General features: G+C 28.6%; 3 protein-coding genes across 8 annotated transcripts in view; all 3 read left to right on the forward strand.

Moving 5' to 3' along the window:
- The window catches only part of LOC124431461 (HMG box transcription factor BBX), a 7678-nt gene extending 4357 nt beyond the window's left edge, over positions 1–3321 (forward strand). For 2 of the 5 annotated variants that reach the window (XM_046979403.1, XM_046979406.1), the window contains exons 2-8: positions 590–790; positions 946–1404; positions 1511–1698; positions 1790–1912; positions 1986–2093; positions 2239–2570; positions 3038–3318. In XM_046979403.1, coding sequence (XP_046835359.1) covers positions 590–790; positions 946–1404; positions 1511–1698; positions 1790–1912; positions 1986–2093; positions 2239–2570; positions 3038–3126 — 1500 coding nt within the window. In that variant the 3' untranslated portion in view covers positions 3127–3318. Of the gene's footprint in view, positions 1–589; positions 791–945; positions 1405–1510; positions 1699–1789; positions 1913–1985; positions 2094–2238; positions 2571–3037 lie in introns of all 5 variants that reach the window. The other 3 variants (XM_046979407.1, XM_046979402.1, XM_046979404.1) reach the window with 2 other exon arrangements.
- Positions 3322–6251: 2930 nt separating this feature from the next.
- On the forward strand, positions 6252–7956 carry LOC124431433 (protein yippee-like 5). Of its 2 annotated transcripts, XM_046979358.1 has the most exons (3): positions 6252–6593; positions 6941–7021; positions 7644–7956. In XM_046979358.1, the coding sequence occupies exons 1-3, from the start codon at positions 6433–6435 to the stop codon at positions 7669–7671; spliced, it is 270 nt and encodes an 89-aa protein (XP_046835314.1). In that variant the 5' UTR covers positions 6252–6432; the 3' UTR covers positions 7672–7956. The 2 variants fall into 2 exon arrangements, with proteins under 2 accessions (XP_046835314.1, XP_046835313.1); XM_046979357.1 differs by having other exon boundaries at positions 6256–6593; positions 6941–7956.
- Positions 7957–8393: 437 nt separating this feature from the next.
- LOC124431432 (protein Smaug homolog 1) lies at positions 8394–15499 on the forward strand. Its single transcript, XM_046979356.1, has 9 exons — positions 8394–8969; positions 11579–11909; positions 12002–12320; positions 12444–12715; positions 12794–12904; positions 12997–13368; positions 13501–13660; positions 13866–14118; positions 14240–15499. The coding sequence occupies exons 2-9, from the start codon at positions 11696–11698 to the stop codon at positions 14438–14440; spliced, it is 1902 nt and encodes a 633-aa protein (XP_046835312.1). The 5' UTR covers positions 8394–8969; positions 11579–11695; the 3' UTR covers positions 14441–15499.
- Positions 15500–16039: the final 540 nt, after the last annotated feature.

Below are 16039 nucleotides of genomic sequence, written 5' to 3' on the forward strand. Positions count from 1 at the left end.
GTCATAATGATTATTAGTTCATTGAGAATATATATATATATATATATATATATCAATTTACATTTGGATTTATCAGAAAAGTTATTTATAAAATAAGAATTTAATTTCAAGCGTCAATGTATCTCTTTTTGTTACATAAGAATATATATTGCAAATTATTGAATATTGATTTTTGATAATAACTGATTGATTCTTAATGAAAATTTTTATATATTGTTATTCATTTTATTATATATGGATTATAAGTATTCAGTGATATCTTGTAATGAAGAAACTACTAGTGATATTTGTGTGATAACATTGAAGAACAATCTTATTTTGATTGATGAGTGCTTCAAAACAAATTTACATATATATATATATATATATATATAGTAGTAATGTTCTTGTAATTACATCAACACTCATTCTATTATTACTATATTTAATTTGTTTGATATTATTTATCAAATAGAAATTCTTTCTAGGAAGTCAATTTTTTTAACAATACAATATATATTATTGTATCTTATTATATGATATAACAACATAGTTTTTTATTATATTATTGTTGAATTAATATCGTAATTATTTATATCCTTGATTTTAGGAACCCAAAGATTTGCGGGAACCGGCTCATCATGCAAGAAGACCAATGAATGCATTCTTAATTTTTTGTAAACGACATAGAGGATCCGTACGATCTGGATTTCCACATTTAGAAAATCGTGCGGTTACAAGAGTACTTGGAGAATGGTGGGCAACACTTAATCCAGATCAAAAACGTACCTATAAAAATTTAGCACAGGAGGTAAATATTTTTAGCAAGTTTACAATTAAGAAATAATTAGAAATATGATTTAAGCTTTAACTTTTTTAATATTAATATATTTAATAACGCATGTAATTTAGATAATTTGAGAAATTGATCATTTTGTATTATTAATATTATTACTATAATTTTAGTACAAAGATGCCTTCTTAAAAGCGAATCCTGATTTCAAATGGTACAAGTTACCAGCTCCTCCTTTACGTACTTTGACTACAAGACCTACAAATAAAAAGCAAGAAATAGGAACCGTGGACCAGGCTACAGAAAGTGTCAAATCCGAATACGTGTCTTCCGATTATATAAATTCAGATAATAAAGATGGTCAGGCCATACAGCCAGGCAAGTTAGCAGATGAATCTCAAATTGGTGGCCTTAGCTCTCTTTTTACTCCGCAAAAGGTGCAATTAACTGAAGAGCAAATAACGACTCACAATGATGTTCCTGAAAAAGAAGTTACAGCACCAAAGCCTCCTAAAAAGAGAAATCCAGAATTGCTTCTTGCTCTTGAACATAAAAATGAATGCAAAGTTGATCTTTTTAATGAAAAGAAAAGGAAGCATTCTGAATCAAATAATAATGAACAACACACAATGGTATGAATTATATTATTAATTATTATCCATATTAATGTTGTTTATATAGAATTTATATCTTTAACATATATAAGTTTTGTTTTTAAAAAAATTATTAAATTTACAGCATATAGAAAATGAAAAGCACGTGACAAACTCATTCCTGGACTCAAATGCTAATTCTGAAGAAAATAATTATAGAGGTGAAAGAACCTGCAAAGGATTGCGATATCAAAAATTTCTAGCTGAACAAATTAGGCACATTGGACCATCTGGACAAAATAATAAACGAAAAAAATCAACAACGTCGTATAGGTAAAGAGTTATATTATTTCTGTGATATTATGTACTATTCTTAATATAATAGTAACAATGTTTTTTAATTGAAATTATGTGACATTATTAGTCCTGAAGAGCGAATAAATGAGAGAAGAAATTCCATATCTTCCAACATTAGTGAAAAAACTGATTCTTTAAGTAGCGAAGGTGGAAATAGTTCACGTGGTGAGCTAGAACATTTAGTGGAAAGGTAAAACTTTTTTTTTTTTAACTTTTCATCCGAATTATTAGAAATAAAATATAACGTGATTGTTTATTTAAAGTGCTGAAGGAAATATGGAAGCTTCAAAACCTGAAGAAACAGAAACAGAAGGTGCAGAGAGCGAAGTAGATTTTGGACCTTGGACAACACGTAAAAGATTTCGTGCTGAGTAAGTCCGATGAAAGAAAGCAGTAATTATTCTGCTCCTCTTCCTTTTTTTTTTCTTTTTGTTCTTTTTTTTTCCTTTTTTTTTTTTTTTGCATAAAAGAATAAAACAAATTTAATTTCTGACATAACATTGTTTTTACGTTTAGGGATTTTAATTTAGAAAAAAAAATTGAAGCTTTACCTTCCTTAAGTTTAGAAGAATTTCAAGAAAAGAAAAAACAACAGCGTATAAACAAGAAAAAGGTTTTGCAAAAACTGAATACAAATAAATGGTGCCATGGTAATTCCAATAGCGGTCAAAATAATAGACAAAATAATAAAAATGGATTACATACAACAAATGAAATTCCAGAAGATGGTGAAAAATCACTTTTGGTAGGAAGTCAAAAGAGAAAAGCACGAAAGCAAAGCATTACACGTAATGCAGCAGCGACGACAACTACTTCGAATATGTCTGGAAATCAAGAATCAAATAAGAGTAAGTACGATTTAATAAGAATAATATCGTACATCCAGTGCTATAACGAAGACTCAGTTTAATTAATTGAGGAATTTTCGTATTTAGAATATTTTATCAACGATTGTACATTTTTTTTTTTTTATTTTTTTTTTTCCTTTTCTTTTCTTTTCTTATATTTCCTATGAAGTCGTGTCTTTTATAAAAATCTGTTCAATTGCGATATTAGAAACGAAAATTTCTCAAAACATCCAATATTCTTGTCTATTTTGCTAATACAACAATATAAGAGATAATACATATCATGTTTCAACAACAGGAAGAAAGGGAACAATTTAATTAATTTCAAATAACGTGATTCTTTCAAATCATGAGTTTTGTAGATCTTTATTTTGTTCTCATATTTATTATATTTACGCTCTCTTACTCCAACATTAGCTGTTTTTTAGTTAGGTAGAGAATTTAATTATTTCTACAAATATTGATAGCATGGTGTGCATCACCGGACCTGGAAGCATTGGCATGTCTTGCAGCGGTTGCCGCCAATAGAACAAAACTTACCAAAAATAATGCTTAACTATTGAACCCGCAATCATGCATAAATTTAATATTTGTGCTACACGGAACAAGGTGTTATTAAATTTTATTATCAATATAATTTACTATCACCGCAGGATTATTAAAGTTTCTGATACAAGTGCTATTATCGTAAAAAAGAAAAAAAATATCATAATATTTCTAACGTGATCATTATTATCATTATTATAATTATGATTATTATTATTAATACTATTACTATTATTAATATTATTATTATTATTACTATTATTATTATTACTATTATTATTATTATTATTATTATTATTATTATTATTATTATTATTATTATTATTATTATTATTATTAATATTATTATTATTATTATTATTATTATTATTGTTACTATCTTTAATATTCATTACTAAAACTATTATTTTATTAATATTACCCAACCACTATAATAATGAGTTCTTTAATCATCTAAATGTAATGTATAGAAAAAAATTAACTTCTTTGATTCCATAAAATTGCTCCATTATTATAGTATAAGTGGTTGAATTAGATAATGTCTTTCACATTGTGTAGCAAAGAAATAATTATGTTATATTTGTATTTTGTAGGAACATAAATTTTTTTTTGTTTATATTGCTTCTAGTTGCATGTAATATTCTATGTAAGTTATGTAACGTTTCATGTTGTTTAATCTTTTATCAGGAAATATTTTATAATGTTTTATGAAGTTATGTTGATTGCATTTACGAATAAGAGTAAATGCATCAATTTTTATCCATATTTCATATAAGATTCTTAAAAACTTTATCATAAAAAAAGAAAAAAAAAGAAAATATATATATATATATATATATATATATATATATGTATATGTATAAATTGTATCAATAGCATATAAATGAGGATATATTGTAATATGTTGCCTTGAAAAATCCTCGATATTTCGTGACATGAGTTGTACAATACAGGACAGAAACAGACGAGACTTTTATGTATGTACCTAAACTGACTGAAGTATAGTACTGACTTAGAATAAAATCTGAATAATGCTATTTTTCTTATCGAGAGATGATGATAGTGCAAGAAGAATTTATGAAGAATATAAGAGTTTAGAATATAATAATACAATGAGAAATATTTTCACATCATTAATTTTGAATAATAACAAAAGTAATAATAATGGCACAATCGTTGTTTTTTCAAGTATCTTCTTTTCGGGGTTTTTCTTTTCTTTTTCTGTTTTCTTTTTTTTTTTTTTTTATTTACTATTATTACTATTATTATTATTATTATTATTATTATTATTATTATTATTATTATTATTATTATTATTATTATTATTATTATTATTATTATTATTATTATTATTATTATTATTATTATTATTATTATTATTATTATTATTATTATTATTATTATTATTATTATTATTATTATTATTATTATTATTATTATTATTATTATTATTATTATTATTATTATTATGTTAATATTAATATTATTATTTCTAAACGAATACTTTTCTATATTTTCTTTATGTGTTCTATATAAAAGTGTGGTGTACATAGGAATAGGTGCAGTATTATGGAAAAAAAAAAGAAAAAAAAATTCTTCATGACCTGGACATCAAAAATCGATGTAATCAAATTAAATATATATATATAAAATAGTTATATACATATATATATATATATATATATATATGTATATATGTATATAACTATTTACATGTGTATGAACACGTGTACATGTAAATATACATGCTCGAGTACATGAACTGTTAAGAGTATTTAATGCAGAAAAGATTAATATTACTAATTGTAATAATTGGGTCTCTGCAATATTATCCAGAACATGTACATATGCATGTAGGCGTGCGATTTAATCATAAGACTACTTACATATATACATATATATACATATATATATATATACATATATATATATATATAATATATTATATATTTATATATATATATATATGTGTTACATATTTATAATATTTATATCGACTAACTATTATATATTTAATGTTATGGCCATGAAAATGCGACTCTGTGCTTTGTTGGAGAAAGTAAGAGACTCGTCTGTGATTTTGGCTAGAGAAATTTTTATATTTTATATTTTTCTATTGTGTTTCTCTCTCTCCCTTTTTCTGTCCTTATATCATTTTATTTTATTGGAAACATAATTCTTGATATCTCTTAAGAAGTTTAATGTTATATATAAAAAAAAAACAAAAAAAAAAAAAAAACAAATGTTTAAACAAACAAGGGAGTGTACTGATTATATTTCAAATGTGCCTTTCAGAAGAGAAGTGAATATACCAATTAAATAATGACCAATAATATATTTTCGATTCATTTCACTCTTGCGACCACTTTCTGGCTTTTACATTCAAATGTTCCAAGTTTTCTACTTGTAAGTACTCTTATATGGTACTTCACTGACAAAGTTAATAACAGCCTAGCTTTTAAAGCTCTGACTGCAAAGAAATTTAAGAAAATATGTTTCGAATTTTACTGCACAAAGATCTATGTACCTAGCTCTATAAAAGGATAACAAAAATATTAAAAAAAAAAAAAAAAAAAAAAAAGGAAGAAAAATAACAAAAAAATATATATAATTTAAATAAATATGTATACATACGTATTTGTAACATATTGTATACCATTTATATGAATAATAAAGATACAATATTTTGATGTAATAAAGATTATTATCAAATATCTCTATGTAAAGTCATTTTTAATGAATATTTTCCTTCTTTCATCTTTTCTAATCATTCAACTAAAAAAAAAATAAAAATAAATAAATAGATAAAAAAATAAAAAAATAAAAAAATAAAAAAGATAAAGAAAAAAAGGAGGTGAATCTGACAAATTTAAAATCATAACTACAAATCAATATATTTAATTTTGTGTCATATTATTTTTTATAAAAAAATTTTCAAGCATATTTAGGAAAAAAAAATATCCTACGTCATCGTATTGCATATAGAAAACGTATGAAAAATGTAAATTATATAAGAATATTTTTAATTGATAAAAAAATAGAACCTGTTGAAAGCGTCAAAAAGAAAAATGAATAAATATTAAAATGGCGCCATCTCGATTGTGAAACAGAGAACTAAATTTACGATTCGTCGGTGAAGTGTATACGTCACTGTTGGTATTAGTATTAATTCAACGTCGTATGTACTTAATGTAGTGTTAATGTTTCGTGTGTTTGGTTGCAACATCCATGTGATTATTATTCTCTTTATTTGACGTTCAAGACTAAAAATTAACAATTCATAAGTTAAGCTCTTACCTAATAAACAAACTTTAAAATGGGGGTAATATTTTTGGAACACATTGGTGGCACGCGTCTTTTTTCTTGTGCTTCCTGTGACACAAATTTAACAAACCGAGGACAGCTGATCAGTACTCGTTTCACAGGAGCAACTGGTCGAGCTTTTCTCTTTAACAAAGTTGTCAATCTTAATTACAGGTATAGAATAATATCGCACTTTTATTTTTTTTTTTTCATTATTTCATATATCATAATTTCAATATTTGTAAATATCATGTTAAGTACTAAAATTGTTTGTTACATAAACAAGTTCTTGTTTTTTTTTTTTCTTTTCTTCTTTTTTTTCTTCCTTCTTTCTTTCTTTCTTTCTTTCATTCTTTTTTAATCGATATCCCTTACAAAGAAAATTTTATTGAGATTCATTGAAATTTATTGCTCGTTGATATTAAAAGTAAACCCAATCATATACAATTTGGCATAACATATGTAAGAATCATCATCATTGTTGTTTTTACCATCTAACCATTGTGTTATATGGTTAACAGCGAGGTACAAGATAGAGTGATGTTAACTGGACGTCACATGGTACGAGATGTCAGCTGCAAAAATTGTGATGCTAAACTTGGGTGGGTGTATGAGTTTGCAACAGATGATAATCAACGATACAAGGAAGGCCGGGTTATATTGGAGCGTGCTCTTGTTACCGAGAGTGATGGAATGGGAGAAAATATTTAATACTTAATATTTTATAGTGCACAATAGAGTTTAAGATCTGTATATGTCTAAATTCATTTATAGTATATAAATCCATTGCCGTATATATGAAATATTTATCAACTTGTGTCAATTATCGATATAAGTATTAAGCATATTATTTTTTTTTTCTTTCTAGTAAATTATGTGGAAATGTCAACTTTTTCATGAAATCAAATTGATCTTGCCAAATGTAAAATGTCAATTGAAAGGTCTTTACATATATATATATATTTATATATATTTATATATATATATATATATATTTATATATATATATATATATAAAAGAGAAAAGAAAAGAAAGAAAAAATTTACAAGAAAGAATGTATTATTTATATTGGATTTCTGATGTTAAATGTAACAATGCAATATAATTTGTTAAAGACGCTTTAAAACGTTGTAACGATTTCATGATAAATGTTGAATTTCAATTTTAATATATGCGCTTGTACGTTTATATTGTGTAAATAAAAATTAACAAATTTTCTTTAGTAACAGATTGGTCGATCAAGAAAACTGAAAACAGCATGAAGATATAAAGTGCTACAATGACATTTGTGTAATTGTAAGAACATGTGCAATAATATGACATAATGGTATTAAATGGAAAAAATGAAAAAAAAAAAAAAGAAAAGAAAAAATAATAACAAACTCCTGACTAAACCTATTGAAATAATCGTATATATTAAAAATTCCATTATGTTAAATTTTATTGTAATAAGAAAGGTACGGCAAGAGATTGTAGAGAGTATATAGTTTTATTAATTGACGAAAGAAATAAATAAGTTGGATTGATCGCATAAAACAAATCTTTTAAAGATTATCTATTAAGAAACGTACAATTTTAAAAATTAACATTAATATGACCTCAATGATATCGTGTTTGTACATAAGAAAAAAAAAAAAATAAATAAAAAAACCTACATAAATATATTTACAAATGTGACAATAAGCGTGAAGAAGGTTAACTTATGTATATATCTCTCTGTTGTTTCTCTTCTGCTTTAATATGTCGAGCTCACAGGGTGCTTAGAAACATGCTTAAGAACAATTTGAAAAGTTTCAAACCGCCAAAGATTTGATAGGCCGACCGTAATGATATCGCGAACCAATCACGTGATACGTATTCATCGTTAAGTCAACCGGTCGACGAACTTTGGATAAACGAACCGCGCCCCGTCGCGTTCTATGATTGGTTGATACGAAGTGATATATCAGAACCAATGAGAGAAGTCATAGAGTCGGCGAGTTTCGATCACGACAACGAACCAGTGTGGTCACGTAGGCCCACCGAATCGCATGTGGTGGATGGATCTTTCTCACTTCGAATCGACGCCGAGTTAAAAAACATGTTATAACCGCGTTGTATCCTCTCGTTATCGCGCGAAACGAGTAACGTCGATATAATTAACGCGTTAAAGGACGACGATCATCAGCTGCGAGCCTAGAGAGAGAGAAAAAGAAAGAAAGAGAGAAAGAAAGAGAGAGAGAAAGAGAGAAAGACAGAGACAGAGACAGAAACAGAGAAAAAGACAGAGAAAGAGAGAAAGAGAAAGAAAGAGAGAGAGAGAGAGAGTTAGAGAGAGAGAGAGAGAGAACGGTAATTGAAACACAAGGCATTTATCCTTCGACGATTATATACATACATATATTCGGACGTCTAACGAGAAGCGGCGAGTATCACCGAATTGTGTTTGTCTCTTTCGGGCTCAATGGCCGAATATCAGAGCCGCCAACGAACGAGGGTATTGAGGGAAGGGGGATGACATTAAGAGGGTTGGATGGTAGGGGGGAAAAGCAAGCTTATAGGATATAAACGTAAGGAAAAGAAATACACACGCGCGCGCGCGCGCACGCACGCACATATATATATATATATATATATATATAAAATAACAGGAAACATTCGAATTCTAAAATTGTCCTTTGGACGTGATTATAGAAATAATATACAATAGAAGAAACGTTCGTATTAATTTCGTTTCAAAAAGACATGACGATGATGACGATGACGATGACGACGATGACGACGACGATGATGATAATGATGATGATGATGATCATGATGATGACGATAATCGCCGAACATAATTACGCGTTCCTGAGAAATTATAGCTTCTCGCGTATCTTCTTCTTTTTCTTCGTTCGTTCTTCAATTAAAACGAAATCCTCGTTCTTTTATCAAAATCTCTTCTATACTTCTATCTTGATCTATTAATCAATGAGAACTGTCTTCTTTGATTTACGTACGTCAACTTACGTGGCAAATTAAAAAATTCACGTAATAAATATGGGAATTTAATTGGCTTGGATATACATTTAGAAAAAAAAAAAGAAAAAAAAAAAGAAAATAAAAAAGTAGAAAGAGGGAGAGAGAAACAATTCGAAAACTGTGTAATACGATCCTGTCGCATGTAACGTAAATACGTTGGGAGGGGGCAATCTTTAATAGCTTTTATCTGTGCGTCATCTTTTTCGAAATTTACTTATTCATTTATTTATTCATTTATTTATTTATTTATTATTATTATTGTTATCGTTATTGTTATTGTTATAAGCAAGCTCTCACGTTTCTCTTTCTCTTTTCACGGGAGAACATTTGTGTCGAGTAAATTTTACTTCTTTATTTACTTATTTATTTATTTATTTATTTATTTATTTTAATAGAAAGAAAGAGAAGAGGAGGTTGGGAGAAGAGAGAGAGAGAGATAGAGAAAGAGAGAGAGAGAGAAAGAGAGAGAGAGAGAGAGAGAGAGAGTAAAAGAGGGGGAAAAGAATAAAAAAAAAAAAAGGAAAGAACAGAAAATAAGAAAATTATCTTATCGGTCGTTATAACAGTCGTATATATAGGGGCGGTCTCTAACGATGCCATTGCACCGCCGAACGCGGCTCCCAGCAGGAAGGCTATAAATACACATGCATCGCGGGGTAAACAAACTTGACCTCAGTGGAATTCTTATCGGTGTATATCTTTGATGCGGAGTCGTATATACGGCGATGCTGTTTTTAAGGTTATGCCGTATCCTATCCCCTTTGCTGGCTCACCATCGTCGTCGCGTTTTCGTCGTTGCGTCGTCTTCGTCGTCGTGTCGTTGTCGTCGTTGTCGTCGTCGTTGTCGTCTTCTGTACTATACCCTTAACGTAACATAAGTAAAGTGGAACGTGTGTGTGTGTGTGTGTGTGTGTGTGTGTGCGTGTGCGTGGAGTGTGTATGTGTGTGTGTGTGTCTCTACCGATTTGAAGTTCCGAGTTAAAAGTACGTCGTAGGCTATAAATGTATTTATTTTTTTTTCCTTTTTTTTTTTAATATTCTCTTTTGATCTCTTTTGATCTCTCTCTCTCTCTCTCTCTCTGTTTTTTTCTGTCTATTTCTCTCTCTCTCTCTCTCTCTCTGTCTTTTTCTGTCTATTTTTCTTTCTCTTTCTCTCTCTCTCTCTCTCTCTGTTTTTTTCTGTCTATTTCTCTCTCTCTCTCTCTCTGTCTTTTTCTGTCTATTTCTCTCTCTCTCTCTCTCTGTCTTTTTATGTCTATTTCTCTCTCTCTCTCTCTCTCTCTCTTTTTCTCTTACTCTCTCTTTCTCTTTCTCTCTCTTTCTCTATCTCTCTCTCTCTCTTTCTCTTTCTCTCTCCTTTTCTTTTCTTACAACGCCTTCACGATATGTAATTGTTAGGAACTGTTAGTATTGCGTTTATCCGGCTGACCTTTTTTTCATTTGAACCGATATGTTCTCGTTAGGAAGTATAGAAAGTTTTAACGATGCTTTCGGAGCTCGAAGAACTGACCTTCCTTAACATAAATGGAACTGTCATTCTTGCCGGGGATATTCTCGTTCAATATTTTTCTTTTTTTTTTTTTCTTTTCTTTTTTTTTTTTTTAATTAATCATCTTTTAATGCCGCCCGATCATCTTGATTGTATAATAGACGGTTGAAATCGACACGTTGACGATTTGTTATTTCGGGACATATGTGCTTCTTTTCTTTTTCTTATTTCTTATTTTTTTTTTTTTTTTTCTTTATTTTTTGTTTCTTCTTTTTTCTTTTTCTTTTTCTTTTTTTCTTTTTTACCTTTTTGCTTCTCTCCATTTCATTTCGTTTCATTTTATTTTATTTTATTTTATTTTATTCCATTTTATTTTATTTTTGTTTTTTTCGTTTTATTTTATTTTGCTTCCACAAAGGTCAAGAAATTAGTTTTCTTATTTTGTTGTTCTTAATTTAGACGAGATGTGATACAAATATGTAGAACCGTGATTTGTATCACTAATAGAATAGATATTTTTCTTTTTTTTTTTTTTCTTTTTTTATCATTTTTGTGGATTATGTGGAAAGCATTCTTTTTTTTTTCCTCTTTCTTATAATTTTTTCTTTTCTATTGTTATGTCAATGAGAAATAAATTTATATAAAGATATTTTTCTTTTTCTACAGAGTAATCTAGGAGTAAACGCAGATTTTAATAGAAGATCATCTTTGCTCTGAAGCCTTAGTGACTTGCATGATCATAAACGCTCTACAACTTATCTACAAGCTAACGTGTGATATAAAATGAAGTGGTCCCCGGGTGCTCTGTTTTGTGAACAAGTGGGTGAACTTACTCGGGTATTCTCTCAGTGGAACGAGTGCGAACAAACCGTGGTACTTTATGCTCTACTTCGTCGCATCCCTGCTGTTCAAGCAAGATTTCTGGCGCAGGCTGTACAACATTCTCTTCACTCTGTTTCTGAGTTGGATACACAAGAATTGAATGCTAACAATCCAGGTAATTGTTTCGACAAAATATATTTGGAAATATTGAAATACTTTTGATAATTTATTTGACTAAAAATAAAAAAAAAATTTTCAAAATTGCAGCCTTCATTAATTCATTACTCACAGAACCGACTGAAGTTGCAATCAATCAACTTTTAACGCATCTCCCGCTTTTAAGGCCTGGAAATGTAGAATGCAAACAATGTTATCTTATAGCAATACCTGAGTTAGTGAGTCATTGTGTGACCACTGGTCAATATACAGAACAGACACAGCAGTTGCTAAGTTACACGTTAATTCATCCTGCTATAACTAGTCAAGACAGACGCTCGTTAACCCAATGGCTAAGGCATCTCGAAGAACGAATCAGTGGCACTCCATCTATTCATAGCCTCGAAGAATATACGAACACCTCAACTAGGTGAATTATATAGTTATACATTTATATTTATTTTATTTGATATTATTTATATAATACCAAATATATATATATATATATATATAATAAATGATATGAGTATTTTGACATAATTTTGCTTTAAAGGTGGGATAATGTATGGCAAAGAAGTTCTAAACAGCAACAACAACAACAACAACAACAGCAATCAAATGAACAAACACATTTGTTTGGCACACAGCCTACTACTACATTTAATTTACAGTTTCCTCCTCCAGTAACTCGTCAACGTCGTTCAAATAGTTTGACTCCTCCTGTTGCACCACCACATCATCTTGAAGTCGTTGATCGTAGCAACAATGCAAATAATTCCATAAGACACAAACCACGCAGTTTTAGTATCTCCGGAGATCATACCAGTTAGTTCAATAATAAATTAAATTTTTTTAATCATACATAATAAAAATATAATAATGTAAATATAATTTTTTTTATAGGCAATCTAATAGGTTTAGGTCCTCTTAGTCCACAGAGTTCTTGCGCAAGTAGTGGTAGTGAGGGTCGTTTAGATGAAGCTTCGAATCGTACATTGGCAAGTGGAATGAAAGGTATATATTAAAAATATATAACTTTTTTTTATACGTTCGTCAATTAATTTACAACAATGATCCAATTAATTTTAATTAAATTTCAAACGTAGATGTACCATCATGGCTTAAGACATTACGCCTTCACAAATATAGCTACTTGTTTGTTACCCTAAGTTACGAAGAAATGTTACAATTAACCGAAGAACAATTAGCCGAGCAAGGTGTAACAAAAGGAGCCAGGCATAAGTTAGCTCTTTCAATTGCTAAATTGCAACAACGTTACACGACTCTTGTTAACTTAGAAAAAGATCTGTTACAACCAACTCGTGATGGTACACAAGGAACTTCATTTTCACAAGGGCCAATACTGCTTGTCAATACTCTTGATGAATTGAAGACAATATTAGCTACACCTTTAAAACCAAGTCAGGAAAGTGATCCTCAGGATATACCTGCGCAGTTTACGAAAGTCCTTGGAAAACGTAAGTTTATTTTTTTATGTTATAAATATATATATATATATATATATATATATATATATATATATATATATATATATTTCATATTTTTCAAGGCTTTTTTCAAGGCTTTTAACACGATAATTAAATTAACAGTTTGTAGCAGACTGGCACTGGATAGTGTAGACGATGGAATTTTATGTGCATGCATTAATATATTAGAAAAAGTATTGCAACATGACTGCTTTACTCCAAATCAAAAGGAGAAGGTACAACAATGGCGTAGCAGACTTGGCAATCCACGACCCACACCGAAGTATGAAATCGATATATGTATATATATAATAATAATAATAATAATAATAATAATAATAATAATAATAATAATAATAATCATAATCATAATGATAATGATAATAATAATAATAATAATAATAATAATAATAATAATAATAATAATAATAATAATAATAATAATATATTCGCATATTATTGAATTGATTCTAATCGTTACATTTCAGATGGCAATATAATTATGGATATAATAATCGAAGATTCTGTAATCTTCAACAACACAATAGAAAACCGAGTTTAAATTTGAGTCATATTCACAATACTCATTCACATAACAATTCTTTTACCATCAGCCCACATAGAAATAGTATATCTACACCGTATATACAAAATAATCAGATCCAAACTATGAATCAGAATAACTTACGTCCAGTACATACGGCTGAGAAAAGACCTAGTTTACAGGAGAATAGTTTGGAGGTAAATTATTTATCTATAAATATTAAATAGATAATTATCTTATTTTTTTTCTGTTTTTTTTTTCTTTTTTTTTCTAATTATTATTATTATTTTTATTTCTCACGATTCATACTTATTTCAGCAACTTCAAAGAACGTTGCAACGAACATATAGTGCACCAAGAGATCATTTTCTTGGCCAAGGAGGTGGTGGTGGCGGAGGAGGAGGAGGAGGAGGTGGTGGTAGTGGACCGGAAACAACAGAACCGGAAATAAATTCAAGCCTTGAATCTCTCTGCTTGAGAATGACCGAACAAGCGATTGGTGGTTTTGGTGAAGTCTAAAAGAACATTTCTCCTCCGTGGCCATATTAATGGACGTATCGTAAGTTCCGTTTAAAAACGAAAGAAAAACAAACAAAAGAAAACAGAAAACAAAACAAAGATCACACACTAATACTTGTCCAAATAATCAATCATTGCCAAAAGTGGGTAAGAAAAGGGAGGGGGTGGGGATAAATGGGTAAGAAAAGAAAAAATATATGTGGTGAATATTGAAATCAATGAAAATGATGGAGATGCGAATAAAATTGAAATTGGTCGGTGATCATAAACGACATATATATATATATATGTGTATATATATATGTATTTATAATACATATATATATATATGTATATATGTATTCGCATATTTTATTGCGATAAGAATATAAATATAATATTACACTCTCACGCTTTAATAACACTACCAAATGAAGATGAAGAAGAAGAAGAAGAAGAAGAAAGAAAGAAAGAAAGAAAAAAAAAAGTAAATGTTCGACAATTGAAATGATTGCGTATAAAGAAAAGATGAGATCATAGGTATGTGGACGACGTGATCATAAATGACTCAAATATATATATATGTGAATCATATTTTTTATTATATCCGATGCAATTCTACTGTTATATGAAACTGACAGAATTTGGCGAGCCAAATGCTATTAGAAAGATAGATTCTTTCCTTGACTTAGCTGCATCTATAGAAAAAAAAAAAAAGAAAAAAAAAATTATATGAATAAAATATATATAAATATATGTATATGTATACACACAATAGGATTTTAAGAGAAAGAGAGAAAGAATGAAAGAAAGAAAGAAAGGAAGGAAGGAAGGAAGGAAGGAAGAGATATAAAATCGTATAAAATACAAAGAAAAAAAGAAAAGAAAAGAAAAAAGGGGAGGAAGAGAGAGATAGTGCACGAAAAAAAAAAGATGTGAAACTCTGCCGTGCGATATTTGCAATATTATTTTTCTCGTGTTATCCATTTCTGGAAATGGAATTCGTCTGATTTTAAGCCAGGACACATTATAGTAATGTAATGTAATAATTTTTTTTTAAATGAATATGGACTGATTTTATTTCTTTTTATTTTTATTGCTGCTGCTATCACTACAAGTACTATTACTATATTACTGTAACTACTATCACACTATTATTACTACTTATTACTACTACTACTACTATTACTACTACTACTACTACTCTATTACCACTACTACTATACTATACTACTACCACTACTACTACTTGCTACTATTGCTATTACTACCGCTATTGCTACTATGACTATTGCTATTATTATTACTATTACTGCTAATGCTACCATCAACTGTTGTTATTAACAATATTCTGTCTCTAGAGAAAGTTAAAAAAAAAGGAAAAGCAAAGCAAAAATATACTTAAAGAATAAAGCTCATGATATGGTTCTTGAGCTATATATCTCTTTTTATATATGTGTATGTGTATATATATGTGGATATATATATACATATATATAAAAAGAGAAAAAGCAACTACGTTCCCGCAAAGCGCTGAGAACAGAAAAATAAAAATGTATAACCGCGTGTATGCTTCGTAATTTGCGCGCAGATCTCGTGAATTCCTAAGTATTTGTACTG

Source organism: Vespa crabro, chromosome 21 (assembly GCF_910589235.1).
Source record: "Vespa crabro chromosome 21, iyVesCrab1.2, whole genome shotgun sequence".
Lineage (NCBI taxonomy): Eukaryota > Metazoa > Arthropoda > Insecta > Hymenoptera > Vespidae > Vespa > Vespa crabro.